At 42.3% G+C, this 27,898-nt stretch overlaps 1 protein-coding gene across 2 annotated transcripts in view; it reads left to right on the top strand.

Moving 5' to 3' along the window:
- Positions 1 to 27,898, top strand: part of LOC145354908 (protein kinase C beta type) — a 275,938-nt gene that overhangs the window by 203,231 nt on the left and 44,809 nt on the right. For both annotated transcript variants that reach the window (XM_080206533.1, XM_080206532.1), the window contains exons 4-10: positions 2,466 to 2,577; positions 7,175 to 7,303; positions 11,316 to 11,472; positions 12,251 to 12,385; positions 19,086 to 19,185; positions 20,995 to 21,141; positions 24,177 to 24,350. In XM_080206533.1, the coding sequence (XP_080062659.1) occupies positions 2,466 to 2,577; positions 7,175 to 7,303; positions 11,316 to 11,472; positions 12,251 to 12,385; positions 19,086 to 19,185; positions 20,995 to 21,141; positions 24,177 to 24,350 (954 nt within the window). The remainder of the gene's footprint in view (positions 1 to 2,465; positions 2,578 to 7,174; positions 7,304 to 11,315; positions 11,473 to 12,250; positions 12,386 to 19,085; positions 19,186 to 20,994; positions 21,142 to 24,176; positions 24,351 to 27,898) is intronic.

The raw sequence follows: 27,898 nt of genomic DNA on the forward strand, positions 1-27,898 counted from the left end.
TCTTTGGATAGTCGCAATTCTAAAGTGAATTGAATGTGAGAGATCAGCCAGAAGTACACTGGGATAGTCAATCTAGAGATCACAAAGATGAGTGAAGGTTTTAGCAGCAGGTGAGCTGAGGGTGGAGTCAAGAGTGCTACAGTTGTAGAAATAGGTGTCTTAATGGTGTTACAAATATAAGGTTGGAAACTCATCTTGGGGTCATCTTGACATAAAGGCAGGGAAAAACTGGCTTAATCTCATACTGTTCTCATAGAGAAAGATGGACTCAGTTGCTAAGGATCGAAGTTTGGCGAGGAATGAAAACAATTATCTCAATCTTCCCAATACTTTTGCAGGAAGTTTCTGCTCTTCCAGTGCTGTATGCAAAATAAGCTTATTTAGCACCAGTGTAGGAGTCAAGAGAGATGATGAGGTAGGGAAATAGATGACAAAAGTAGATCCATGGGGGACACCAGAGAGTACCTGGAACATACAGCAACAAAATATACCATTCAACCCAGGAGGTCTATGTTAGTAGTTACACTCCACACTTGTGCTTTAATTTACTGTACCTGCCCAGAATCGCTATGGTAATGGCCATAAAACCATCAGCTTTATTAAGGCTCTCCAGTGGTGATGGACTTGAGGACTCTGGAAAGACAGCAGGATGCCTATGCTGGCTATCTCCCAAGCACTGATGAGGCCTATAGTTTGTATTTCATCTGACACAGTTCTTGAAGTCTGTTGTTTTCCTGTCCTTAATTCATAGAATCCCTACAGTGCAGGAGGAGGCCATTCAGCCCATCGAGTTCACACCGATCACAGTATTCCCCCTACTAGTCCCCTGATACTAAGTGACAATTTATCATGGCCAGTCAACCTAACCCGCACATCTTTGGACTTGATTTCAAAGTGCTCATCTTCATCTTCTAATCTGTCCAAGGCCTCATCTCTCCTCTCCCCTCCATGCCTCCTCAAGCTGCTCAACTCCATATCAGTGCTCTTCCTTTTGCTCATTTCCATCCTGCTCTCTGCTTCACTATGCCCCTGCTTTCTGGCCTGGGCCCTGCTGGGACCATATAAACAAGAGTAAGCCATTCAGTCTCTTAAGCCATTCAGTCTCACTATTTTCATTGCAAAGCTACCTCTCAAAGTTTTACAAGTTATTTATTATTGTCGTAAGTAGGCTTATATTAACACTGCAATGAGGTAACTATGAAAATCCCCTAGTCACCACACTCCGGCACCAGTTCGGGTACAGTGAGGGAGAATTTAGCATGGGCAATGCAATAACCGGCACATCTTTCAGACTGTGGAAGGAAACCAGAACACCCGGAGGAAACCCATGCAGACATGGGGAGAATGTGCAACTCCATACAGTGACCTGAGCCAAGAATTGAACCCAGGTCTCTGGCACTACTAACAGTGCTAACTCTATTTGCTGCACATTAGTTTGGCAGCTATCTTTTGAACTCTTTCCCCATTACTCAATGCTGACTTCTCCCTATGAAGACTGTGAAATGTTTAATCTGTCAAACTAGTGCTCACCAACTATCAATGCTTTTACTGCCTTAAGCTCTTTTTTTCTGTGATGTTTAGCCTTAGAGGACATTAATCATGAGTTTTAATGGGTTCAGAGCCAACGGTATGGGCAAAAGTTTCTCAGAAAAACTATGTATAAAATGGGAGACGTTCTCGCCTATTTTTTCAGTGAGGTAAGTCATGGTAATTTATGGCACTCTGTGCAATACAGAGGCCACAATGTGATTCCCGCCAGTAGGAGGTTGGAGTCTTAGCACACCTGCTGAGCTCTAGTGATGTCATTGCACAGGCACTCTGATCACCCAGTATACTGCGTACGCACTGTGCACGGTATGCTGGGAGATCTCTCACCTCCTTAGCCACCACTGACCTTACCACCTCTACCCTACCCTCCTATAGAGCTCCTCAACCCCCTTGGGCACTGCCAGAGTGCCAGGCCTGCATTGCCCATGGGCACTGTACAGCCCTACCTCCGACTGCCTGGGGGCTTCAAAGGCCATACTATCTGAACCCTTTCGGTGGGGACCATCTGTGAAGCTGGCCGGTGAGGACCTCGTCCAGTGAGGGTATAAAGTAAGTGAGCCCAGATGATTGCATCCCAGGCTCACTAATGACATGCTAATCATCTCATTAATATTTAAATCAGTCTCACTCCCTTCTCCAGCATGAGGCTGATTTCACTGGCAGAACAGGGCCGACAAGATCATGATTGGCAAGAAGTTGGGTGCAAATCTGATTTTTCACCTTTGGCCTAATCTTACCATCTTACCGGCTCACCGCTCTAATTGATCAGCAATGTGAGCCAGTAAGATCCCTCCCTATATCGCTGTTCTTCCCTGTAATGTGCCGCCTGCCTCCAACTTCTACCATCTATTCAACATCCTCTAAGGCACATTTTACTTGTTGCTGACTTTTAACCTTGATTTTCTTTTTTATTTCAGGATCCCCGGAACAAACATGGTTTTAAGGTTCACACCTATTCTAGCCCAACATTCTGTGACCACTGTGGTTCGCTCCTGTATGGCCTAATTCATCAGGGCATGAAATGCGACTGTGAGTGCCATAAATTCAGGTTGAAACTCTGTTCTACCACTCTTGTTTACTGAGGTGCAAGTAGAGATTCAAAAATGTAAAGATTTTCCAAAGGGAAATGTGAGCATCACTTGGACGGCCAGCATTTATAGCCCATCTGTAGAGTTGAGCAGGTAGTAGTGGACCAGCTTCCTGACCTGCTGATAATTTTTTGATAAAAGAACAAAGAAAATTATAACACAGGAACAGGTCCTTTGGCCCTCCAAGCCTGCACCGACCATGCTGCCCGACTTAACTAAGACCCCTTACACTTCCTATTCATGTACTTGTCAAGACGCCCCTTAAAAGTCACTACCGTATCCGCTTCCACCACATTCCCCAGCAATGAGTTCCAGGCACCCACTACTCTGTGTTTAAAAAAAAAATCTGCCTCGTACATCTCTTTTAAACCTTGTCCCTCGGACCCTAAACCTATGCCCCCTAGTAATTGACTCTTCCCACCCTGGGAAAAAGCTTCTGATTATCCAGTCTGTCCATGCCTCTCATAATATTGTAGACTTCTATCAGGTCTCCCCTCAACCTCCATCGCTCCAGTGAGACCAAACCAAGTTTCTCCAAACTCTCCTCATAGCCAATGCCCTCCATACCAGGCAACATCCTGATAAATCCTTTTTGTACCCTCACCAAAGCCTCCACATCCTTCTGGTAGTGTGACGACCAGAATTGAACACTATATTCCAAATGCGGCCTAACTAAGGTTCTATAAAGCTGCAACATGACTTGCTAATTTTTAAACTCATTGCCCTGGCCAATGAAGGCAAGCATGCCGTATGCCTTCTTGACAACTACTCCACCTGCATTGCCACTTGCAGTGACCTATGTACCTGCACACCCAGATCCCTTTGCCTATCAATACTCCTAAGGGTTCTGCCATTTACTGTACATTTCCTTTCTGTATTAGACCTTCCAAAATGCATTACCTCACGTTTTGTCTTTTGTCCTTTATTTGTCTGGACAAATATGAGGTAATGCATTTTGGAAGGCCTAATACAGATAGGAAATATACAGTAAATGGCAGAATCCTTAGGAGTATTGATAGGCAAAGGGATCTGGGTGTACAGGTACACAGGTCACTGAAAGTGGTAATGCAGGTGGAGAAGGTGGTCAAGAAGGCATATGGCATGCTTGCCTTCATCGGCCGGGATATTGAGTTTAAAAATTAGCAAGTCACGTTGATGCGTTATAGAACCTTTAGTGAGGCCGCACTTGGAATGTAGTGTTCAATTCTGGTTGCCACACTACCAGAAGGATGTGGAGGCTTTGGAGAGGGTACAGAAAAGATATACCAGGATGTTGCCTGGTATGGAGGGCATTGGCTATGAGGAGAGTTTGGAGAAACTTGGTTTGTTCTCACTGGAGCGATGGAGGTTGAGGGGAGACCTGACAGAAGTCTACAAGATTATGAAAGGCGTGGACACAGTGGATAGTCAGAAGCTTTTTCCAGGGTGGAAGAGTCAATTACTAGATATAGTAAACTTGCTCTTTGCACCTCAAAAGAAATGTATGTGGCAGATTTTTTACATAGAGTGGTGGGTGCCTGGAACTTGTTGCCGGGCAAAGGTAGTGGAAGCGGATATGGTAGTGACTTCAAGGGGCATCTTAATAAGTACATGAATGAGATGGGAATAGAGGGATATGGTCCCTGGGGTATTAGTTAAGTTAGGCAGCATGATCGGTGCAGGCTTGGAGGGCCGAAGGGCCTGTTCCTGTGCTGTAATATTCTTTGTTCTTTATTAGTCCGGATTAAACTCCATCTGCCATCTCTCCGCCCAAGTCTCCAACTGATTTATATCCTGTTGTATCCGCAAATCCACCAACCTTTTGTGTCATCTGCAAACTTACTAACCAATCCAGTTACATTTTTCTCCAAATCATTTATATATATATATTACAAACAACAAAAGTCCCAGCACTGATCCCTGAGGAACCCCGCTTGTCACAGCCCTCCATTCAAAAACGCATCCTTCTACTGCTATTCTTCTTTGACAGAGCCAGTTTTGTATCCACTTTGCCAGCTCACCTCTGATCCGATGCGATTTCACCTGCATCAGTCTGCCATGAGGGACCTTGTCAAAGGCCTTACTGAAGTCCATGTAGACAACATCCATGGCTCAACCCTCATCAATCATCTTCGTCACTTCCTCAAAGCTTGATCAAGTTCGTGAGACATGACTTCTCCTTCACAAAACCATGTTGCTTCTCACTAATACGTTAATTTATTTCTAAGTGGGAATAAATCCCGTCTTGAAGAATCCCCTCCAATAATTTCCCTACCATTGATGTAAGGCTCACCGGTCTGTAATTACCTGGATTATTCTTGCTACCCTTCTTAAACAAAGGAACAACATTGGCTATTCTCCAATCCTCTGGGACCTCCCCTGTAGTCATGATGTGGGTATGCCGGCGTTGGACTGGCGTAAACACAGTAAAAAGTCTGACAACACCAGGTTTTAATCCAACCAATTTCAAATAAATCGGTTGGATTAAAACCTGGTGTTGTCAGACTTTTTACTGTGTTTACCTCCCCTGTAGCCAGTGAGGATACAAAGATTTCTCTCAAGGCCCCAGCAATTTCCTCCCTTGCGTCTCCCAGTACTCTGGGGTATATCCCATCAGGCCCTGGGGACTTATTTACCTTAATTTTTCTCAAGAATCCCAATACCACCTCCTTTTTGATCTCAACATGACTGAAACTATCTACACATCCTATCCCAGACTCATCATCCATCAAGTCTTTCTCTTTGGTGAATACTGACACAAAGTACTCATTTAATACCTTGCCCATTTCCTCTGGCTCCACACATAGATTCCCTTCCTTGTCCTATGTGTACTTGTTAGGACACTTAAGAGGATAGTTAATGATCAACCACACTAATATGGTTTTGTTTTTCTACCAGCGGTTCCTCTTTAAAGAGCTTCTCTTAAAATTTTAATCTCCATCTTTAAAGTGACAAAGCCAATGCTCAGAATGGACCGGGCAAACCCAAATCCAATCCTTGCTTGCTCCAAAAACCAAATTCAAAATACGATTGAATCCAAGTCAAAGTCCCCATAAAAGGGACAAACAAGATCTAAACTGACGAGATGAGGCATTGCACCCCATTTTAGCCTTGATATGATGCTTTAGCTTAGCCAAAAGGCCAAGAAGCAAATGAAAAGGGCTGCACCTATTGCTTTGTCTCTCAGATTATTGAATTTAGTTTAATTGTTTAAACTCAAAGGAGTTGGAATTACATAGGTCAAATCAATAAAGATGGCAAGTTTCCTTCCCTAAAGAACATTTAGGATTTTAACAGTGTTTCCGGATTTGTTTTAAACTATACTGAAATTCTCTGAGGCGGGATTTGAATTCATGTTCTCAGAAAACACTACATCAACATACATATACATCTGAAGAGCTTCACGTTTAAGTAAGGATGTACAGGAGTCACAAAGAATGAGGATAATTGATTGGAGCAGTAGAGCCTCCTATCTCAAATATACTGTCATGTATAGTGGAGTGAGTTTTTACAAATACACAATAAATACTGATTTGCTGAAGCAATGGCCAGAATTGCTGAGGTTTTGGGGGTTAATTTTTTGAGTGCGGGTTAATATTTGGGGATTGATATGTTGGGGATGAATGGAATGAGAATGTAATTTTTTTTAGGTTTAATTTTTTTAGGGTTAAAGTGGTAAAGTTTCTGTGGTTAATGTTTTAGGTTAACGTGTGGGTAATACTCTGGAATTCGTGGTTCATGTTTGGGGAAGATTAAAATTCTGGATTTAAGAAATTGTATAGTATTCTGGGTGGAGGTCTTATGGTGCAGTGGATTGCATCCCTCCCTCTGAGCCAGAAGCTCCAGGTTTGAGGCCCACTCCAGGACTTGAAGGTGTGCTCATAATGCAGCCAATAGATTGAATATCAAACTGCAAAATCCTTCCAACACACCAATAGTAGTTTGTAAGAGTGGGAGAGACTCCTGGTCTGGGTGGCATCCTTCAAGCTATAAGCCTCTGGTGACAGGTTAGTGACCTGTTCCAGGAAAAACCAGCTATGAGAACAGTTGAAAGTCTACCCTGTGCACCACCAGGTGCGGGAAGAGAAACAAAAAATCAAGTGTTCTCAGGATTTGAGGCCTGAATGATCAGGAAGCCCCAGGTTGCATTGAGGCGTTTATTGTGTTAGCTATTGTGCACTCAAATGAATTCAGGCTGATGCTGTTATCCTAAGCACCTCTGGGCTTGAGGGGAGTTGTGACTATTCAGAGCGAGGGTGGGTAATGACTATCTTTTGCCTTGTGAAAAGCTAGATTAATGACCAAGCCCAGTCACTACCCTGTGACCTCTGCTGAATAGTGATATGTCAGGATTGGGTGAAGTCTAGAGCAGATCCAGCTTTGTTGTATTAAACTGCTCACATCTGCTACCCAAGATCAGACATGGAGAATGGGCAATTCTGTGAGATCCCAGCAGACAACTGGCTTCAGTACAGGTCAGCACTATTGTGGGAGGACTGTGCAAACTGATGGATGATAAAAGGGGGAAAATTAAAGACTGAAGACATTTTGTTTTTCAGCCTGTATGATGAACGTGCACAAGCGATGCGTATCCAACGTGCCCAGCATGTGTGGGATGGATCACACTGAACGTAGGGGCCGCATTTTCATTAAAGCTGAGATAGTTAAAGATCTACTCACTGTGTTAGGTAAGTATGAAATGGTTTTTCTGGGATTATAACCTGTTTGAAGTTTGTTTCTGATGTTAGGGACCTGTTTACACCAGGCCCAATCTGTACCTGGATTAAGTGCGTATAAATGCTTTTAAAAATTAATGTTCATTTTTTAAATTTCTAGCTTGCATGTATTAATAGACCATAGTAAACTGGTGGTGTGTTGGTGCCATCTTATGGAAGAACTATATTAATACAGCTAAACATAAGAAATAGGAGCAGGAGTAGGCCATCTAGCCCTTCGAGCCTGCCCCGCCATTCAATAAGATCATGGCTGATCTGTCGTGGCTCAGTTCCACATTCCCGCCCTCTCCCCATAACCTTTAATCCCCTCTCTCTTATCAAAAACCCATCAACCCGCATCTTAAAAATATTTAGCGAGGTAGCCTCCACCACTTCAATGGGCAGAGAATTCCAGAGATTCACCACCCTTTGAGTGAAGAATTTCCTCCTCAACTCCGTTCTAAACCGCCCCCCCTTTATCTTGAGGCTGTGCCCCCTAGTCCTACTATCCTTTCTGAGCGGGAAGAGTCTCTCCACCTCTATCCTATCCATCCCATTCATCGTCTTATACGTCTCAATGAGATCTCCCCTCATTCTTCTAAACTCTAACGAGTACAAGCCTAGTTTATTCAGCCTCTCCTCATAGCTCAACCCCCTCAACTCATCCTGCTTATTCATAATCAGTACAGAAAACAACCGTTGGTGCAGGTAAGAGCCTGCAGGGTCAGGTGTTCAGTCTCCCCACTCTGCATGTGTCCTGGAAATGGTCATCTTTACATCATAGGGTAACCTCAGCTGGCGTCTTACATTGTGTACCCATGGCTCAGAGAATTGTACTCATGTCTCTGACTCAGTCAGAAGGGTTCTTGCATGCTGATATCTTGAATGTGCCTGAACGGGGTTGGTCTGAATATCAAAAGAGATGGGTTCAAATCTACTCCAGAGACTTGAGCACAAAGCCCAGGCAAACATTTCACTGTAGTACTAAATTAAATGACCTGATTTTTATAACATTTGAGATCTTTCTACATGCAAATTAACAGCTGCATTTCTCTACAACAATGACTACATTTCAAAAAAGTACTTCATTGACTGTAAAGTACTCTGGGATGTCCCAAGATTATGAAAGATAAATGCAAGGTTTTTATTACTGTTCTGGGTTGATGGAATTACGGGAAGATTTTTATTTCTGGGTTGACGGTTGGGCTCACAGATTGTGATGGGGTTTTCATAATTAAGTTGAAAGAATTAAAATGATGTCCCACTCCTCCATGCACTGCCCTTGCATTTTTATCCTTCTATCTTACAACCTCAAATTCATTCTTTTTCTTATTCACCCCACCATTATTCTAACAGCTGCTGTATAACCTGTATCATCATGGACTCTTCTTCACTATTTGCTGTTGTGCCAAGGATAATTGAGAAAAGCTGAAGGATCTCATCTTGCAGTTTGTGATACAGCATACTGCCCATTACACTTCTTTTCTAGCAGCAAGTAATCTGTATTATGTTGGATCAGCTGTCTCTCCCTTTATCTCATATGGAATATTCATCCAGATGTAAAAAATGAGGAGGACCAGCAAGAGTCATCAAAGAAGTCACACATAACATTTAATTGGATATATTTGAAAATTAAGTTTAAAATTAAGTTTAAAATTAAGGGGATAATTAAGAGTGCAAAATTGTACGGGCGTGGGTTGAGAGGAAGAATCTACAAAACTCTAACTACACTTCAAAAGTGGATGATTTGATTGCAAAGTACTTTGGGTGTACACCCATGAGGCTGAAAGATGCAGATAATATGGTGTCTTTCTTCTGCTGTAATTTCTAAACTGGCCACCAGAGTGCAATGCTTTATCATTTTGGAATAGTTGTTGGTCCAAGCTGCTCCTGAATCTGGATGTAGCAAAATAGGTTGCACTTCTGACACCTTGACATCAAGGTTCAGGTCAATGTTAAAGATCTTATTTTCTTCATTGGTAATCACCAGGGAGTTAGCTTATCCAGTGTTCCCCTCTCAACTAATACCTCCAGAAAACCAATTAACAGGTCATTTGTGACATTCATCTTGGGATTTTGCTATGCACAAATGGCTACAGTTTATGTAGAAAATTGTAGAAGTTGCCCCATGTTTAATTTGTTGCATTTGGGGTATGTTTAATGAAAGATGTGATAAGTGACTTTCTAAATGTTTTGGGGTTTTTTTGCTGAATATTTCTATCTTGTTGTGTGCCCCAACTACCACAAGAGGTTCAAACAGCATGCTGAGTCTCTGAGAGTGGTTGAGTGGGTTTATGTGTGACTATTGCAAGATTTAACTCTGTATTTGTGTGTTTTATCTCCATCCCCCAATTCATAATTCCACTCCACTTGCCTGCTGGTCTTTTATGAAGGGCCTGTGACATCAGTACAAAATCTGCCTCTTTTTCAACATGTTTTTCCTAAGCTGCCTTTGAACTGGAAAGGTGTTTTAAAACAAAATCTGAATAGTTTCTTCAGGCAGCTGTTTATATAACCAGATAATCATTCAATTATTTAAATTCTGCAAACATTTTTAACACAGACATTTGAAATTTGTTTTATTGATTTGCATTGTGCTTATTAAAATGGACTGTGCTGTTACTTGTGACTTTCCATTTCAACTACCTGAGGCCTTCTGATTGATATTGTTTTAACACTAGCAATAAAACACTAATCAAAATCAGGGCATCATAATCATCAAACATTCCAAGACTGGTTCTGTAGAAGGGTCATTCAAACCTGAAACATTGGCCGGAATTTTACTACCCTACCCACCACAGGAATCAAAGCGAGTGAGAGGCGGAGCATGGGCAGATCCATTGACCTGGGGCAGGATTTTGCAATTTCGGGGCAAGCAAGGCCATAAAATCCCACCCAATTCTCTCTGTAGATGCTACCACCTGCTGGTTTTGTCCAACATTTTCTGTTTTTACTCCCAGGGCTGGTACAGCATGGGTTAAATGCAGAGTTAATCTCCCTCTACTCCAGAAATAAGTAACCTAGACTAGTGAGAGGGCCACAGGGGTGATCCTTCTTCATCTCAGTGCATCACGAAATTGAAATTGGGCACGTGCAGTAACCATGACCCCGTGAATAAGGTTAAATACATTTAATACATGACAAATTTTTCATAATGAATTATAGGAAATGCTTAATCATTCATATATTAATCAAACTGTCATCAACTTCAAATGGTAAAACAAAATAAATAATTTATGTTTACGTTTACATCAAGCACAGTGCAATGGGAGTGCACAACTCTCACAGTCAGTGTTGTGTGCAATCAGCAAGCACCTCATTTCATATGCGCTTGCTTTACAAACATATCATTTTAGTAATACTTAGTAGGAAGAAAAAATACACCATCAGAAACCAGCAAAATCTAGCAACATTGCACATGGGTCACACATGCAACTCTGATGGTCCGCATACAGCCCATGGGCCACAGGTTGCCCAACACTGTGCCATCCAACTTTTCCAGGATAGGTACTGCATGGGTGAGATATAGAGTTAAACTCCTTCTACACTGTCCTATCAAACATTCCCAGGTCAGGTACTGCATGGGTTAGATACAAGGTTAAATTGCATCTATACTGTCCTATAAAACAATCCAGGACAGGCACTGCATGGGTTGGATACAGAGTTAAACTCCCTCTACACTGTTCTGCTGATATCTCAAATAATATGACATGATTATAATAAATGAGAGCTGGAACACAGTCGCTGAACTATTTGATTCAACGCTTGCATGATGGGCTGAATGGTGGCCTTCTGTGCTATTAGTTCTACGATTGGATGTTGTTAGTTATTGGTGGAGGAAATATTTCCTAAAATCACATTCAAACTGATGTCTAAAGTTTGTTTATTGAACTAAAATAACATCTACAATGCTAATGCTGTATTCTTACAAATTATATCTCATTTTAAATCTTTTGCTTCCTCTTTTGAATTGTATGTTTAACAGTGAAGGAGGCTAAGAACTTGGTTCCAATGGATCCCAATGGTCTATCAGATCCATATGTGAAGCTGAAACTGATCCCTGATCCTAAGAGTGAGAGCAAACAGAAAACAAGGACCATCAAATGCTCCCTGAACCCAGCCTGGAATGAGAGCTTCACATTGTAAGGGCATAAATAACTATCAAAACTGTAGAAAGTTCTAGAAATAAGGGGAGATCATTGTGTGAACATGAATGACATCGGGTTGTATCATGTTTATGAGTTGAACTCTGACCTTGACAGTATTTATATCCTCACATTTTTTTAATAAGCGTTAGTCCAAATCTTAACTTGATATTTATCCAGCTCCCTTTTCTTTGATCAAATTAACCACCCAAGACTAAGTGAGTCCATTTGATTTACAGCCCAACCCACCATTTTAAACATTCACTCCTTCCAAAACTGCACACCGTGGCTGCAATCGACTGGTTGCAAAGCAACAATTCACCAAGGTTTCTTTGGCAAACGCAACCTTTACTACCTGGAAGGAATTACACTATCCTGACTTGGAGACATGTGTACAGTGCTTTGTTTGTAGCTGGTCAAAATCTTGAATCCTCCTATCTAACAGCACTGTGGGAGCACCTTCACCACATGGACCACAGTGGTTTAAGACAAAAATTCCTCACCACCTTGAGGGAAACTTAACAATGGATATAAATGCCAACATTGCCAGCTGTGCCTTCATCTGAAAGTTTTTCTTTTAATCCTGGCCTCAACTGTTTAAGTGTGAATTAGCTTTATATCTACTATTGGCGGGCATGGTCTTGTGGGGGCTATTCACTCCAAGCTGTGTTGCTTTAGTTCCATGTTTATGGTCCAAGTTTATTACCCCTATATAGTTCCTCCAATAGTTTCCTTTCCCTCTAATTTAGTCTTCACGTCTATTTGCCACTAACAGCAATCTAAAGGATTCCGATAAGGATCGGAGGCTTTCTATTGGGATATGGGACTGGGATCTTACCACCAGGAATGATTTCATGGGATCCTTGTCTTTTGGAATCTCAGAGCTGCAGAAAGCTGGGGTCAATGGCTGGTAAGTGGAAAAGTATTCCTTTCATACGTTGTGTAGTTACTTTCTCTCTGACTAAAATTGATGGTAACTAAGAAACTTGTTTAACATATTGCTGAAAATAGAGAAATGCTGCCATCATGCTAAAAAGACGTTCCACGTGCTGAGTAGCATGGTACTGAATTTCAGTGTGGGTGTGATGCCAAGAATGTAAGGTGTAAGTCATAATGGCTGGTTGAATATATCAAGCAGTGCATCCCTTCAGTTCACAAGAAAAGAACTCACCATATCCTACCAGCTAAGGCTTGCAAGACTCAAAACAGAGGGCGAAATTTTACCAACTGCAGTCTGATTTCCAGCAAGAAAACCTGCTTGTTTCTGTCCAGAAAACCTGGTTGGTTTTCTCTGCAGATCTTGCAACACACTTTTAAAAGGGGATATGTATTAGGGGTCACGCAGAGGGTGAGGTTTAAACTTACCAGCAAAGCCCAGCTGCACTGAAATTGGGGAGCCAAAGGGTGCCCCAATCACAACAGTAATCAACCTCAAATCCATTCCCTCCGTCCATCACAGATAACTCAGGGGCTCCCCTCCCCTAATTAGAGCAGGTATTCAGCTCTGACCCTCCACCTCTCAGGTGGGAACTGACATTCACTTCAACATCCCTCTGCCCCAATCCCAATGATTGGCCTCTTCCCTCCCATAGTTGAAGCAGGCACCCACCCACTTCCCTACCTTCCTGATCATTGAACCCCTCTCTCCCCCCACATAGTCGGAGCTGGCACCCACCTCCCCCAAAGGACTATTGCTGGCATCCCCTCTTCCCCATCCACTCCGGCCCACATCACATACAAATAAATCCCTCCCCCACTCACTGGGGTATGCCCCTGTCAATATCCCCTGACACAGATTGGTGCTGCCACGTTGGTATGGACATAGTGCCAACCTGTGTCAAGGGATGTTGCCAGGGCAAAGCCAAAACTGTGCCAGGGGCATTGCCAGGCCACTGCCTGACCATGTCCTTTCCCCAGGCAACTGTACTCATCTTTAAGCCCCAAGGGGGAATCCCCATGACAGGCTTATATCGGCATGGTTTGAAAATAATGGGTGGGTTAGTATCTCGTGAAGGGCTTATTAATAATATTTAAATATATTTCAATAAATGTAAATCAGATTCACACCCATGATGACATCACCAGCAACTGGCAGAGAAGATCTGAAATCGTGATCTCGCGGGTAAGATCTGGAACTTCCTCATATTGAACCCCATCGGCATTCTCATGGAGGGACAGAATGCGTTCAAAATTACTTGGATAGTGTCCAACATTAGATATCATTGTGCAACTGGACAACACTTGCTAAATAATCCTGATTTGTGTTCAGAATTACACTGAAAAACTATTTAAGATTACTAGTGGGCTCACAGTGTGGCTCACTTATACATGCTAGAAAGATCATTCACACACAGGACACTTTGAATTCCTCCCCCAAAGGACTATGCAGAAACATAGAAACTCGAAGCAGGAGTAGGCCATTTGGGCCTTCGAGCCTGCTCTGCCGTTCATTTTGATCATGGCTGATCATTGAATTCAATATCCTCCTCCCAACCACTCCCCGCCCACCCAATATCTCTTGATTGCTTTAGCTGTGAGAGCTATCTCTAATATTTTAAAATCAGACAATGTTTTGGTCTTAACTATATTCTGTGGTCGTGAATTCCACACATTCATCACCTTCTGGGCGATGAAATTTCTCCCCAACTCAGTTCTAAAATGTTTACCCCTTGTCCTCAAACTATAACCCCCAGTTTTGGACTCCCCACTATTGGGAACATTCTTTCTGAATCTATCTTGTCTAACCCTATTAGAATTTTGTAAGTTTCTATGAGATCCTCACTCTCTGTTCTAAACTCTAGTGAATATAATCCTAACCAACATAATCTCCCCTCAAATGACAGACTTGTCATCCCTAGAATCAGCTTGCTAAACCTTTGCTGTACTCCCTCTATAGCTAGGACATCCTTCCTCAGGTAAGGACACCAAAACTGCACACAATACTCCAGGTGTACTGCCTCACTGAAGCCCTATGCAATTGCAGCAAAACTGTATTAAAACATCACTGTATTAAAGTGCCTAACAGGACATTACTTGGTAGTACAAAACTGGAGTTGCTGGAAAAAGAGACATGCTGTAGAAGTTTTTTGCCTTGCACTCATCAGGATAGATTTACAAGTCTACCAAATCTTAAAGATAACAATTTATATTGCATAAGAGGGTACATATTGGTTAGCAATTGCACTCTGATTAGTAGAGATGTTGCCTTGGTGAATGCACCAGGAAACAATGCATCACGCTTTTATTTAAATTCAAACTAGGCTATGGGGAATGAATCGGGGAATGGCTCACCCCAAACCTTCTGTTTAGTTAAAAAAAGGCAATGTTAAACATAATCCTTCTGCACAGGTACAGCTATAGTAAAGACGGCAAATGGCATGTTGGCTTCAAAGTGAGAGGATTGTTTTGCTGCAATTGCATAACATCTGGTCAATTAATATGAAGAAAGACTGGTTTACCCACACTGGCCACAGTCAGGGAGGGCTTGCGTTCTTGTCATAAATCGGCTGATTGCCTCTGTGCTGTGATATCGGCTGATTTAAGTTGATTTTGTCACAAACATCCAGAGAACGCTTGTGCCGTTTTTCTGGGACAAAAAAAACTGCACTGCATCACTGCTAAGGTTCTGAAAATCTTGCTTATGGAGGGCAGTCAGACATTGGTGTGCCTTCGCACCCAGATGGCAACCTGCAGCAATATCTTTACGTTGAGGCTCCTCCTCGATGGTTTGTCCTGGTGACATTTTTCTCTGCCAGATGCATGGGCTAGATTATGACATAGTCTTGAGGGGTCTTTGAAACTCATTGTAGGCATTGTCCATTTTCTGCCAGAACCTACTCAAAGTCTGGGACATGGTTGCCTCATGCTGCAGTTTGCTCCTGTCTTCCAGGAGCCGCTGCTCAGGAATCCACTCCTCCACAATTGCATTTCCAGTGACTGATGGAGATACGGGCTATGGATGGTGGGATAACGAGGGTCAGGGATGTGCTGGTTGGCGGAAGAGTGTGCTGGATGACACCCTGTCCATGATCTCAAAACAGTCATGCTCAGGCTTGACATCACACATGGTCTTGAAGAGGTGCAACTGTATGGTGGAATCCTGTCTGAATGTAGCCCTGCTGGCCCCAAGCCCTGTCCAGCCATGCCTTAGTGTGCCTTGTTGCTGTCCTGTGGCGGAGGTCCCTCCATAGAGTATCCTCTTCCACACCACTGGGGACCTGAGTTGCAGGGTTGTGCACGCAGTAGTACCATACAACTGAAAATTACACCAATTCACGAGCTCCCAAGAAACCGGCCCATTTTGCGGTCTTGTGGATTCTGTGGACCATGTCTCTGTTAATTGATTGAGACTACACTCCTTTTTTCATTATGTGAAAAACTTTTTATTGAGGTTTTGTTTGCACTTTAATCTCATGCTCCTGATCTATGGGCGCCCGGTGCAGAGGAGCCGAGGGAGGAGGAGGATCTCCTCATGAACCTGCTCCTGGCTTTGGCCCAGCTTGCCATAAACAGGTCCAGTCCAACATGACTGTCCTCTTGCCACAGGCCATATTCGCAGGTGTCCCTGGAGAGAGAGCATGCAGAGTGCATGGATGCTATTGAGGCCTTCCGTGCTCATTGGATGCCGCAAGATCTGAGCAGTATTATTGACCTTTTTAAGTCATATTTTGGTTGATGTTTAAGTTTCCTTTACACTTGTGTTGTGTTTTGGGCCCACACCCCCAGCCCCCCACATCCTCTCCCCCTACCCCCACCCCCTTAAAGGGCTGCCCGTTTGACTTGTCCTTTCGATGATCAGCCAAAAAGATTGGCCACAATCAGGAGAAAAGGTTATTTTGCAGTCACCGTCCTTTCAGTAAAACTCAGTTCATAGCAATGGGAGGAGACCATTCAGCCCTCAAAAGCCCTCATTCAGTTACACCATGGCTGATCTGTAGCTCAACTCCATTTATTAGATTTGATTTCATCTATTACTGTCACATGTATTGGTATACAATGAAAGGTGTTGTTTCATGTGTGCTTACAAAGACATACCATATATAGAGAACATAGGGAAGAAGGAAAGGAGAGGATGTAGAAGGTAGTGTTACAGTGACAGTTAGGGTGTAGAGAAATATCATCTTAACATACGGTACGTCCATTCAAAAGTCTGATGGCAGCAGGGAAGATTTGATTTTTGATTTGATTTAATTTATTGTCACATGTATTTACATACAGTGAAAAGGAAACGAGAAAGTGCAGAATGTACTATTACAGTCATTGCTGGGGTGTAGGGAAAGATCAACTTAATGCAAAGTAAGTCCATTCAAAAGTCTGACAATAGGAGGGAAGAAACTGTTCTTGAGTCGGTTGGTACGTGACCTCAGACTTTTGTATTTTTTTTACAACGAAAGAAGGTGGAAGAGAGGATGTCTGGGGTGCTTGGGGTCCTTGATTAGGTTGGCTGCTCTACTGAGGCAGTAGGAAATATTGACAGTGCCAATGGATTGGGAGATTGGTTTGAGCGATGCATTGGGCTATGTTCATTTGTAGTTTCTTGCAGTCTTGGTCAGAGCAGGAGCCATACCAAGCTGTGATACATCGGGAAGGGATGCTTAGGATGGTGCATCTATAATAATTGATGAAAGTCGTGGTGGACGTGACATATTTCATTAGCCTCCTGAGAGAGTAGAGGTATTGGTGGGCTTTCTTAATTATAGTATCGGCATTGAGGGACCAGGACAGGTTGTTGCTGATCTGTGACACTTAGAGATTTTTCACATCATTTTTCTTCAAATGCACTGAGAACATTCAATAACGTCATTTGACATCAAAAGGTACAATTTGGAAAGAAGCATCAAAAGTGATCATTAGGCTCTTCCCCACCCCTCCCCATCAACCTCCCCATCCACCCCCAGTCCAACCCTCACTCGCATCCTCAGTCGTCCCCAAGACCTGGATTTTTCCATCCTGCTCAGCTGAACGTGAACGTTCACTCCTCAGCCACTAGCACACAAGTCCCATCCCCACCGGCCTCATTTTCTCCCTTGGACCGGGGTCTCACTCTTCAACAGAAAATAGTTCCTCATTTTCCTGCCACCTGCTGCCCCACTCTGTTCACTTTCCCCCTCCCCCTGCTCTCTTTCCCCCCCTCCCCCAAACGACCTCCACGCACTCCCCTGTCCCCTGTGCTCTCCCCCACCCCCCCCCCCCCCCCCTCCCCCCAAACCCTCGGTCCCTCTTTCACTCTTTCAGCAGCATGAAGGCAGCCCAGTGCAGGCTTTATGTGAGTTAGTGGGTGTGTGGCCCCTGCATTTCCCAATCATAAAATAAATAAAAGTAAGGTGGCTTTGGTTCAAACTTTATTGGGAATGCATGTTTCTGAGATGTGGACATTTGATGTAGATCCTTTCTGTTGACGATTCACAGTGAGGAAGCACAATGGGGGACATTTTTGTTGTCTGTTGGGCCTATCCTGTAAGGAAATTGAATTGTCTTCCATTTGAAGTAGACAAGTAAGTTGCTGTGTCACAAAGTAAAGTACTTACAAATTCCCTGACACTGGGTCACAGGCACTAAAGCCTATTGCAGGATCCAGATGTGTAAGTGTCAAGGCAATGCTCACTTTCATAGTCACAGTTAAAACAATCCTACTGGTTGATCATGTATCCACACCTGGATGCTGAAGGTCAGGTTTTTTTTTGTTACTATATCTTTGTCAATAGCATTTTCTTCCCAAAAATGGTTAATCCTGAGACATCTATGGAGCGTCCCAATGGACATGGCAACTTCCGACCATCCCATTTGAACCAAAACCTGGAAATTGCAGTGTCCCTGAATCGGCTCTGGATGAGTACAGTCGATGCAATGCATATACAATACGCTGCATCAGCTGGAACTAAGATCCATGGAAGGATATTGTTGATATCAGCTGATATTTGACAGTTCAGTTGTGATCACTAGAACTTGTTTGCGAGGAAAAATACACTATCATTTTTGAAGTCGGTTGAATGCTTCTAGTGCTTTGAATGCAATTAAATGTGTAAATGATAACAGATGTTGCTTGAGTGCCATAAAATTTCATTTGATCCTGAAGCTGGGAGATTTTCTGTTTTTATTGTACTCTTTCCCCCAAAGGAATGACTTCTCCTGGACTGTGATAGCTTGGGTTCAAGCAACCCTCTCCTGCCTCATCCAAGTGGGCACACGTCATGCAGTCAGTTTTTACAGGTCACGCGCCTGGTCACAGCTTAGCCAGATCCCATCCTCACTGGAATGTGCATATCTGTGATTATATTTTGGTGGCAAAGATGGATGTTGTTATTCCTAATGTTTTCACCTAGACTCCCCCTTACTGGCAATGAACTCTAGCTCCAGCTCCTGTGCAGTTGCTCTTCATGCATCTGTACTGGGAATTGTGTAATGATCAGCAAAGCATTTATTGCACTACTGTAGAGAAGGGCTCCCCTTCTCTATTCCTAGCTGAATACGTCAGACCTCAATGAGGAAATGTAGCATTACTACTAACTTCTTTACATTCAAGATGTGAAATGTTTCAAAAGCTGAGATTGCTGGATTGTGAATGCATCAAAAAGCAGTTAAAAAGATAAAATAAATCCCCCCTTACATAGGTACAAATTGCTGAGCCAGGAGGAAGGTGAATATTACAATGTGCCAGTGCCACCCGAAGAGGACTCTGAAGGAAATGAGGAGCTGAGGCAGAAGTTTGAGGTAAGTCACAAAAGCGAACCAGGTTCAGGACAGCTTGAGGAAGTGATTCTTCTATCAAGATATAGTGAATAAATAACACAGACAGAGAGAGCTCACACTCTGTAGAAGCAATGAAAATTATGTGAGCACACTTTCAGCCTATAACTCATGCCACATCCATCAATTAGGTTCCAATCTGTAACTTACTTCTGGGTATCTATTATTTGAAATATAAGTCACAGGAGCCCCTCAATTACATTCCTGTCGTACAGCTTACACATTAAACTTGATGGGGGTTCCAAGCTGGGGAGAGGGAACTCTGTATGTACATATATCTGGGAAATGTATGAGGCTACAGGAAAACCATGCAGGATATTGGATTTAGAGAACAGAAGGATCAGTGGGAAATTTGAAAAAGCCCCTCTTAAAGTGTATGTTGCAAGCAGTTTAAAGTTATTCTTTCTCCTGTTATTTATAATGCAAGAAAATGCTGGTGATGGACTGTTTGTCCAATGAATGACCCACAGGAGCAGCATTTATTGTCAGTACTTCAGACAAATGGATTGTGCAGCCTGTGGCTTTTATCTGTACAATTAATTGAAATTCTGTCTGCACACACATCACCCATTTCTGTCTATCAGTCTGCTAAGTAACCTTTATTTGTGGCACTCGCTGCCTCATACTTCTCATTTATCCTGGTGTTGCTGCCGTGATTGCTGCTGGCTGATAACTGACTATACTCAATTCAAAGGGACAGGCATGTTGGGACAATGCAAATAATTCTATTCATTAGGGGTGAGGACATTATTCTTCAGTCTGACAGTCCACTGTATCTATCAGTCCACATGAACCATACACTGCAGGAATATTACAGTGAAGTTTATGTACAGAATAACAAATACCTGGAAGTTAATTCCATGGTCAGGGACTGCCATTTAGAATAATGGATACTTGAGGAGTGAGTTGCACGTTGGAATCCTGTTCAGGAGGAAAAATTCTGGTAAAACGTTCAGCGAGATTACACTGTTGTTTAAATTACTCAAATTTTGTAAAGGAGAGAAACAACATTCACTGAAGAGCTTGGCTGAATGACGCTGATCAAAGGTTGGGTTACTTTTAAAATGCTATTCTCATTGAGTTGTGCGACATCCATCATTTTATTTTTCAATTCATTGCTTGTGATGCCTTGCTGTTTGTGGTATTTGACCGGAGTCATTTTCAAGATTGTACATCTTGCATCCTCACACATTTATTTTTAACCTTTTAACCACTCTCTGTATCCCCATATAGTCAGCATTTCTTTCAACATGTGTTCTCTGCCTCACCATTCCTGGAAGCTTAATTCTGGAACTACTCATGGCATCCCCTCCCAAACAGCCATGATTCCCAGCCTTCCCACCCTATGCCACTTATGGACTGCAGCCACTCATACTCCTAAGGTCCCATGCAACTTTACAAAACCACCTTGTACAACAGCACCAGACCACTCCTGATTCTCCATTCTCAGAATTTTCCATGGTACCTTATATTTCTGAGGCTCCACTCCCAGTGCTCACCACTGATGTGACAGTATTCCCCTACCCCAGTATCTCCAGCAATGGCTACTCTTGGAGGCTCTGTTTCAGCCTCTCCCATTTGTACTTTCCATCCTTGTGGTCCACTCCTCCTCCTGTGTCTCCATCATAGTCTGCCTATTCTGTCTCCCCCCCACCACCACTATACTGACTCCACCCCCAGCAGCTTCTAGCTTTGGGAGTCTCCCACCGTATGGGCTATCCAAGTGCTTCCCACAGTTTTAATTTTAGCTGCTGTTTTGTTTTTTATTTGCAGAGAGCCAGAATTGGGCCAGGTTCTAAGGCAGCTGAGGATAAGCGATCCAGCTCATGGTCCAAAATTGACAACAATGGCAACCGGGATCGGATGAAGCTGACTGACTTCAACTTCTTGATGGTGCTAGGGAAGGGCAGCTTTGGAAAAGTAAGAGTCACACTGCATCAGTGGTTCTGTTTCTGTTGTTGTATTTGGAAAGCACTCTGCCAAATATACACACTGAGCAGAGCTTATGCAAGCAGGGAAATTTTTTTCAAATTGCCACAGTAATGTGATAAGTAGTCTTTTGTTTTAGTGATGGTTGGTTGAGGGATAAATGTTTAGTCAAGAATTGGGAGCATCCCCTGCTCTTCTTCCAAATAGTGCCATGGGATCTTTTACATCTACCTGAGCGGCCAATGGGGCCTCAGTTTAAAGTTTCATCCAAAAGACTACACCACCGACCATGCAACACACTCATATTTCTGGTCCAGTGTATCAGCCTGGAAACCATGAGATTTTGATTCAAGTGAGAGTGCTACCCACTAACCTCTAATATGATGACAGAAATTGCTTGATGGAGAAAAAACATTCTCCAATAGTATCAGCTACTATCTAGTAAATACAACATTGATTAAGCCAATTAATTGGTGAGAGGGTTGTGAGTCAGTGTCATAGCTGAAAATAATCTTGTGCATTCTCTGGTTTTAATATGTAAGAACATTACCTCCTTCTATGCACCTTGGGGTGTTTCACCAAGTCTGTCTAATGTGTCTTCTGTTGTGAAGACAGAGGTTTGCATTCTGAATCAATGGCTGGATTCATGACACTTGCTCCATATCCTGAGGGTATGAATCCAAATTGAACGAGTGAGTTGAGCCTGAAGTTTATCATTCACATCCACTGCAATCGTTCCAAGCAGATGGCTCTGAGTTGCTGTTTATAATCAGTCCAGTGCCCAGGAGGAGCTTCAGGATTCTCTCTTCTAAAATCCCATTAACTCTGATCCTGATATGAAAACGTTTTCACTGCCTGCCAGCCTCTCACCCAAAGTGTCCTACTGATGCACTATAATGAAACAAGTCAGTTATCTGGTTAGTTTGATCTAAGTTTTCTGATTCTTAAGTTTGATTACCCTGAAATTATATTCAAAAACTGGACAAAATCTCTGATTACAACGGAAAATTAAATCACATTTTGGTTAATTTGGGTGTAGCTTCCATATCACCCAATGCAGAATCGTGTGTGAGGCTCACAAGATGCTGAGAAGCCTGCTCATGAAACTCCATTCAAACACTTTCCCTTCACTTTACTCCATCAAACACCCCCCAGAGCAGTCCTGTGAAAACAAGAGGACATATGTGCATGGTGAATGATTCAGATTCTGAGGATCAGTATTGATGGATGTCATATGATGTGGTTTTAATGTTTTATTTTGTATGCTCTAGGTATATTGTATTGGCTGAAGTCCTAATGTACAGTGGCATAGTGATTATGTTTGTAGTCTGGTAATACAGAGGCTTGGGCTAATAATCCGCAGTTCTAAAGTATAGCTGGAAAATGTTTAATTAAATACATTAGTAATAAACAGCTAATATCAGTACTGGTGAATATGGGTGGAATATTCCAGCCCTGTTATAAGAACAAAGAACAACACAGCACGGGAAACAGGCCCTTCGGCCCAACGAGCCCACGCCACCATGTCCATGGTGGAGACAGGGCCAGAAGATGAAATTCACCATTCAAGGGTCTGTCAACTTTTGTCAAGACTGGAAAATCCCTCTGTATGAAACTACTGGATTATTGTAAAAATTCACCTACTTCATTAATGCCCTATGGGAAAGGAAATCTGTCCTTAGCTGATCTGCATGTGACTACAGACTTGTGCTTAATCCCTAACTGCATCCTGAAATATTTCAGTTATGTAGGGTGGACAATAAAATGCCTTGCCAGTGATTTTCACATCTATTGAATGAATTAAAAAGAGCAGCCTTGTTGAGGTACAGAGTAAAGCTTCCTCTGCGCCGACCCATCATTCACTCCCAGGAAAGGTACAGCACAGGTTGGACACAGAATAAATCTCCCTTTACACTGTCCCAAGACCAAACTTGTGAATTCACTGAAACTCATTCCAAGTTGCAGTGCTATCCTCTGAGGAAAATTAAATCACTTGCCAGTCCAGCAATTTATAGTATCTATCAACGAGTTGAACTCTATACAGACCTCCCACTATCATAAGAGGTCTATAGTAACAACAGGAAATGGAAAAGATTATGATAACTGTGTGCAAGAGGGGATGTGTGTGAAGTGAATGGTCCAGATTCTGAGAATCAGCATTGATGACATGTCACATGGTGAGGTTTTAATACTTTATTCTGTTACGTTCTAGTGATTTTACTGTGTTGTGTCATTGTATTGGTTTATGTGTTTGTGGTGTACTATTGCATTGTATGGTTTATTTTAGAATGTAGTTATATAATGCATTTTATTATATCATGTCTTATGATATTGTGCTGGCTTGATGCTCCATTTCATTTTTTGTTGCTGTGTCATCATGTTGTTTTGTGTTGTTGAATGCCATGTTGTTGGTATAATGTTACATTAAGTTTTGTGGTGTGGCGATGTGTTACAGTATTGTAGTATTGCTGATAACACAGCTGGAACACAAATATAAAGAAATGCACTTAGTGGGGGCCACATTCACAGATTCAGTACTGGTAGAAAAGTAAAACGTTCAAGGACAAATGTGTTTTAAATGACTTCACAATCTAAAGAATTTCTCCACTGTAACCTCAGTGGAAAAATCTGGGGAAACTCCAGAGAATCAGTGTGAACTGTTCACAGCATCGCAGGGAAATGTTTATAATTTTTCAAAGGCAGTAATCCAGCCAGCCTCTATATTTATATCAGATTACTCTGTAAGTCCTCTGTGTTTACACTGGATAATATGCACACACATTAACACAGCCCACACACACAAATCTACCACATCCTCCAATGCTGAAGACAGTTAGTGCTTAGCTCCATGATGAAGCATGGCCAGTAGTACATGGAAGCTAAGCTGGTGCCCAAAACTCTGAAATGAGGTGAAAGGAGGAAGGAAATTGGCAACATTCATTAGTTCATTCCCCAATATATGTGGTGTTTGTCAGCAGTGTGCCAACATGGACTCAGGGTGCATGTGTGTTATCCCTGTGCCTCAGGTGATGCTGGCTGAAAGGAAAGGCACGGATGAGCTCTATGCCATCAAGATCCTGAAGAAGGATGTGGTGATCCAGGATGATGACGTGGAATGCACCATGGTGGAGAAGAGAGTTCTAGCTGCTCCTGGAAAGCCCCAGTTCCTGACTCAACTCCACTCCTGCTTCCAGACAATGGTAAGTTGGGTAGGCAGTAAGAAGCATCTGTGCCATTACTACTTGCACTACATTACAAATAAAACTTATTCCTCAATGATGGTGGTGAATATTTTTGCCCCTTGAAAGTGAACTGCATTGGATCCAATGTGTTCTTTAAATTTTGTATTGGGAAGTCTATAAAGTTCTTTCTCTACTTTTCAGTACACTGGAAGTTTACATTTTAATAGTCATGGTTTACTTTATTCAGAAAATGTATCCAACAAACTGACGAAAGTTGAGAGTGCCTGTTTATTTCAAGACGGGGTGCATCCCAGATTGCTGCAAAATGACACACATGCATCTTCGATGCTACATTGCTTAGATTCACAACGCTGTCAGAGAAAATTTACAACTTGTTCTCTAAACACAGCCAGATATCCTGGGGATCGGCCAACTTAGGCTGGGAAAATAGGAGTTGTTTCCTTTTAACCCAGCGTAGACAAATCATGATCCTCAGGTTTCACAGAGCCTTGTGAGCAAACTGCAAACAGGCATGGATACTTCAAACCCTTCGGAGTTTGTATGTGGTATTGACCTAATTCCTGTCTTCTGCCCTATTCTGCATACACATGTCAGGACTTGGTGGGAGTGATTGGCTGCAACCCCTCTATACATTGGTGACATTGCTTTCATACGTGCTATCATTCCCCTCTCCGTTTGAATGGTCTCCAGCACTTCACATTCCATGGTTCTTCACTCTTTCAGAAGAGGGAGGCGAAGTTACTCAATGTTAATTTCTATTATCAGTGTTTTGCACATTGCATCCTTTGTTACATCAGCCAAAATATCCACATTAAAGGAGAAAGAAATTTGTGGTGGAATGTACTCATACCATTATTAGCTTGTGTCCAATATTTATGGGCAGCAATCATTCTGAAGTTAACAGTAGTAATACAAAGGGTGTGTGAGTCATCACATGGCTCCTTAGAGATAGAATAGGGCCCAGTAACATGGTTCTGAGAATGAGATAACTCAACAGTCAATAAAAACCCAAACTGATATAAAACACATGCTGGTAAAATACAAATTTGCATTCGCTTCAGAGCTTCAGTTAAGATAGCATCAGTGACAGTGAGTTACGTAATTGTTGTCATTAGTTATTGCTAACATTATACACACACACACACACACACACACACTTCATTAAATGGAACAATGACAGCTCATTGACATCAGGGCTACCTCGAACCAGCACCAAATTAATCCGCTTAAATCAGCTGTAAAATGACCTTGAACAAATCCCATCTCTCCAATGGCTTCAGCATGGGTAATTAACCAATCCATCTTTCTTGATCCCTGACCTGTTGCGACGTGTTTCAATGGGCCTGTATGTCTCACCAGGATAATGGTGTATCCAGTGCTTCCCATAAAGATTTCAGCTAGCATAAAATGTACATTTCAAACCAGTTATTAGCAGCATTGCTCTGAGTCATGTGATCATTATGGAAACAACTTTATTCACTGACAGCACCTCATTGGTTTTTGTGTAATAAACTAAGACAGTGTAGTATCTGATAATTGTGATCATTTAAACCACATAATGAAAAAACACGAAGCTGAGGTGTACCTGTTGCTGTCTTTCTGTACATTTAAGGGTAGGATACCACAGGATTGCCACAATGAATCTATGAAAATCATCTACCCATTTTCCACACCTCCTCCACCACCCCCCACTTCATACATCAGAATTATGAACGCCATGGTAACTGTACTTAAGGTCTAGGTTGGTTAAACCTGTATCTGGTGAAATCAAACAGATCCAAAGACCTGGGTTCATTGCCTGGCCAATGAGGCATTAACTGATCTGGGCCAAAGGAAGTACTATATTTAACCTCTGTGCTCCTGAGTAATGAGAAGGCTGCTTCTTATGATTGTTTTTTCAGTAAATAATATACACTTTAGGGAAGGACAGGATTGGTCTCAACAGTGCATCGCATGATTGAATCGCTTGCTAACCCTTACTAACCAGTGAAATCACATCAAAAAAAAGGATCTCAGCAAGAGGAGGAGAGAAGAGGGGAAAACAGACCCATTGAGTAACTGAATGTGAAGTATAAATTTAATTTTACTGATATTAGTTATAGGTCATAGCTTGCTGAAATTGTCCAAAAGTGAAATTCATAACCTACTTGAAAGAGGTGGAAATTATACTCACAAAGTGTTTGTGTTCAAATTGCCTCTTATCATCAAACGTGTTTACCATTTTATTTGTTATTTTGTAAAAAGAATACAGCAAGGTAAAAATTGGTTAAGGCCCAAGATCCAAGATTGTAAATTTAAACCCTGCAGTACCAGGTTTCAGCCACCAGGACAAGTTGTACATTATCTGTTGAGCTACCATGGCGACCTCTGGTGGTGGATATTCAGTACTGCAAAATGTTAATCGAGAGCAGGATCGAGGGAGGTGTCTGCACCTGAACCTTATTTCAGGGTTAGAGATAAAAGCATTTTTATTTTTACTTTGGTCTTTGGATTCAGAAGAAGATTAGCTCTAGTCTTATCTAATCCTGCTTTTTTTGACCCATAAAGGAAATACAAAATAACCAGGAGACACAGATTTAAAGTGACTGGAAAAAGAATTCTGGGCAACGTGAGTTTTTTTTACACAGTGAGTTGTTACCTGGAATGCACTGCCTAAAAGGGCAGTGAAAGTAGGTTTGATAAAAACTTTGAAAACTTAAAAGGAAAATATCTACAAGAGGAAAGAGCAGGACAGTAAGACTAATTTGATAGCTCCACTACAGATTGGCACTGCATATGTGCAATGGGTCAAATGGCCCTTCTGTACTACATAATTCTGTGATAAAAGGACCTGCTTTTTTACATCTGTTCATACCAAGAGTCCTCTTGCCACAAGGTTGGTCTGGCTTAGCAGAGAGGCCATCTAACCAGCAACCAGCCAATTGATTTTAATGACTACCCTCGTTGCATGCTGCTGGTGGATAGCACCTACCTGGCTTTGAAGATCAGGTGACAGGAGGCAGCTGTCAGTACCAGGGAAATTGCCCCCAGCATTATGGGAGTTCTAGGCAAGGAAGACTCAGTGTGGGGCTAGTAAGTTTCAGTGAATGTCCTTACGTTGAAGAACTTAAAATTGGAATCAGCCAGATAGATGCAGCAAGTCAGTGGGTGAGTTTATCACTCCATCTCATGGTCCATTAGTACAGAATTTGGTGTCTCATCACCACCTTTTCTGCTTTCTATTTCTCTCCCTGTCTCTCTCCTCCCATCTCTTTCCCTTTATATCTTTGACTCTGTCTCATTCATCCATGTCACTGCGTTTCTCTAGCTGTCCATCCTCACTTTCACTGTTTCTTCTTCCCTTCATCTTTCTCTATTCACCAATTCCCCAATCCCACCTTCTATCTCTTTCCTCCCATGTTCATTGCTTCTCTTTCTCTATCTCTCACTCTCCTTTCCCTTTTTCTATGATTTCTGCCCCTGCACACATCCAGTGTTAGTGATAAAGTATAATAAGAAATATTCAAAGTGACTTCATCAATTGTGAAAGTGTCTTCTCCTTAGTA

Source organism: Carcharhinus amblyrhynchos, chromosome 18, assembly GCF_965287045.1.
Source record: "Carcharhinus amblyrhynchos chromosome 18, sCarAmb.v2.hapA, whole genome shotgun sequence".
In the NCBI taxonomy this organism is placed as follows: domain Eukaryota; kingdom Metazoa; phylum Chordata; class Chondrichthyes; order Carcharhiniformes; family Carcharhinidae; genus Carcharhinus; species Carcharhinus amblyrhynchos.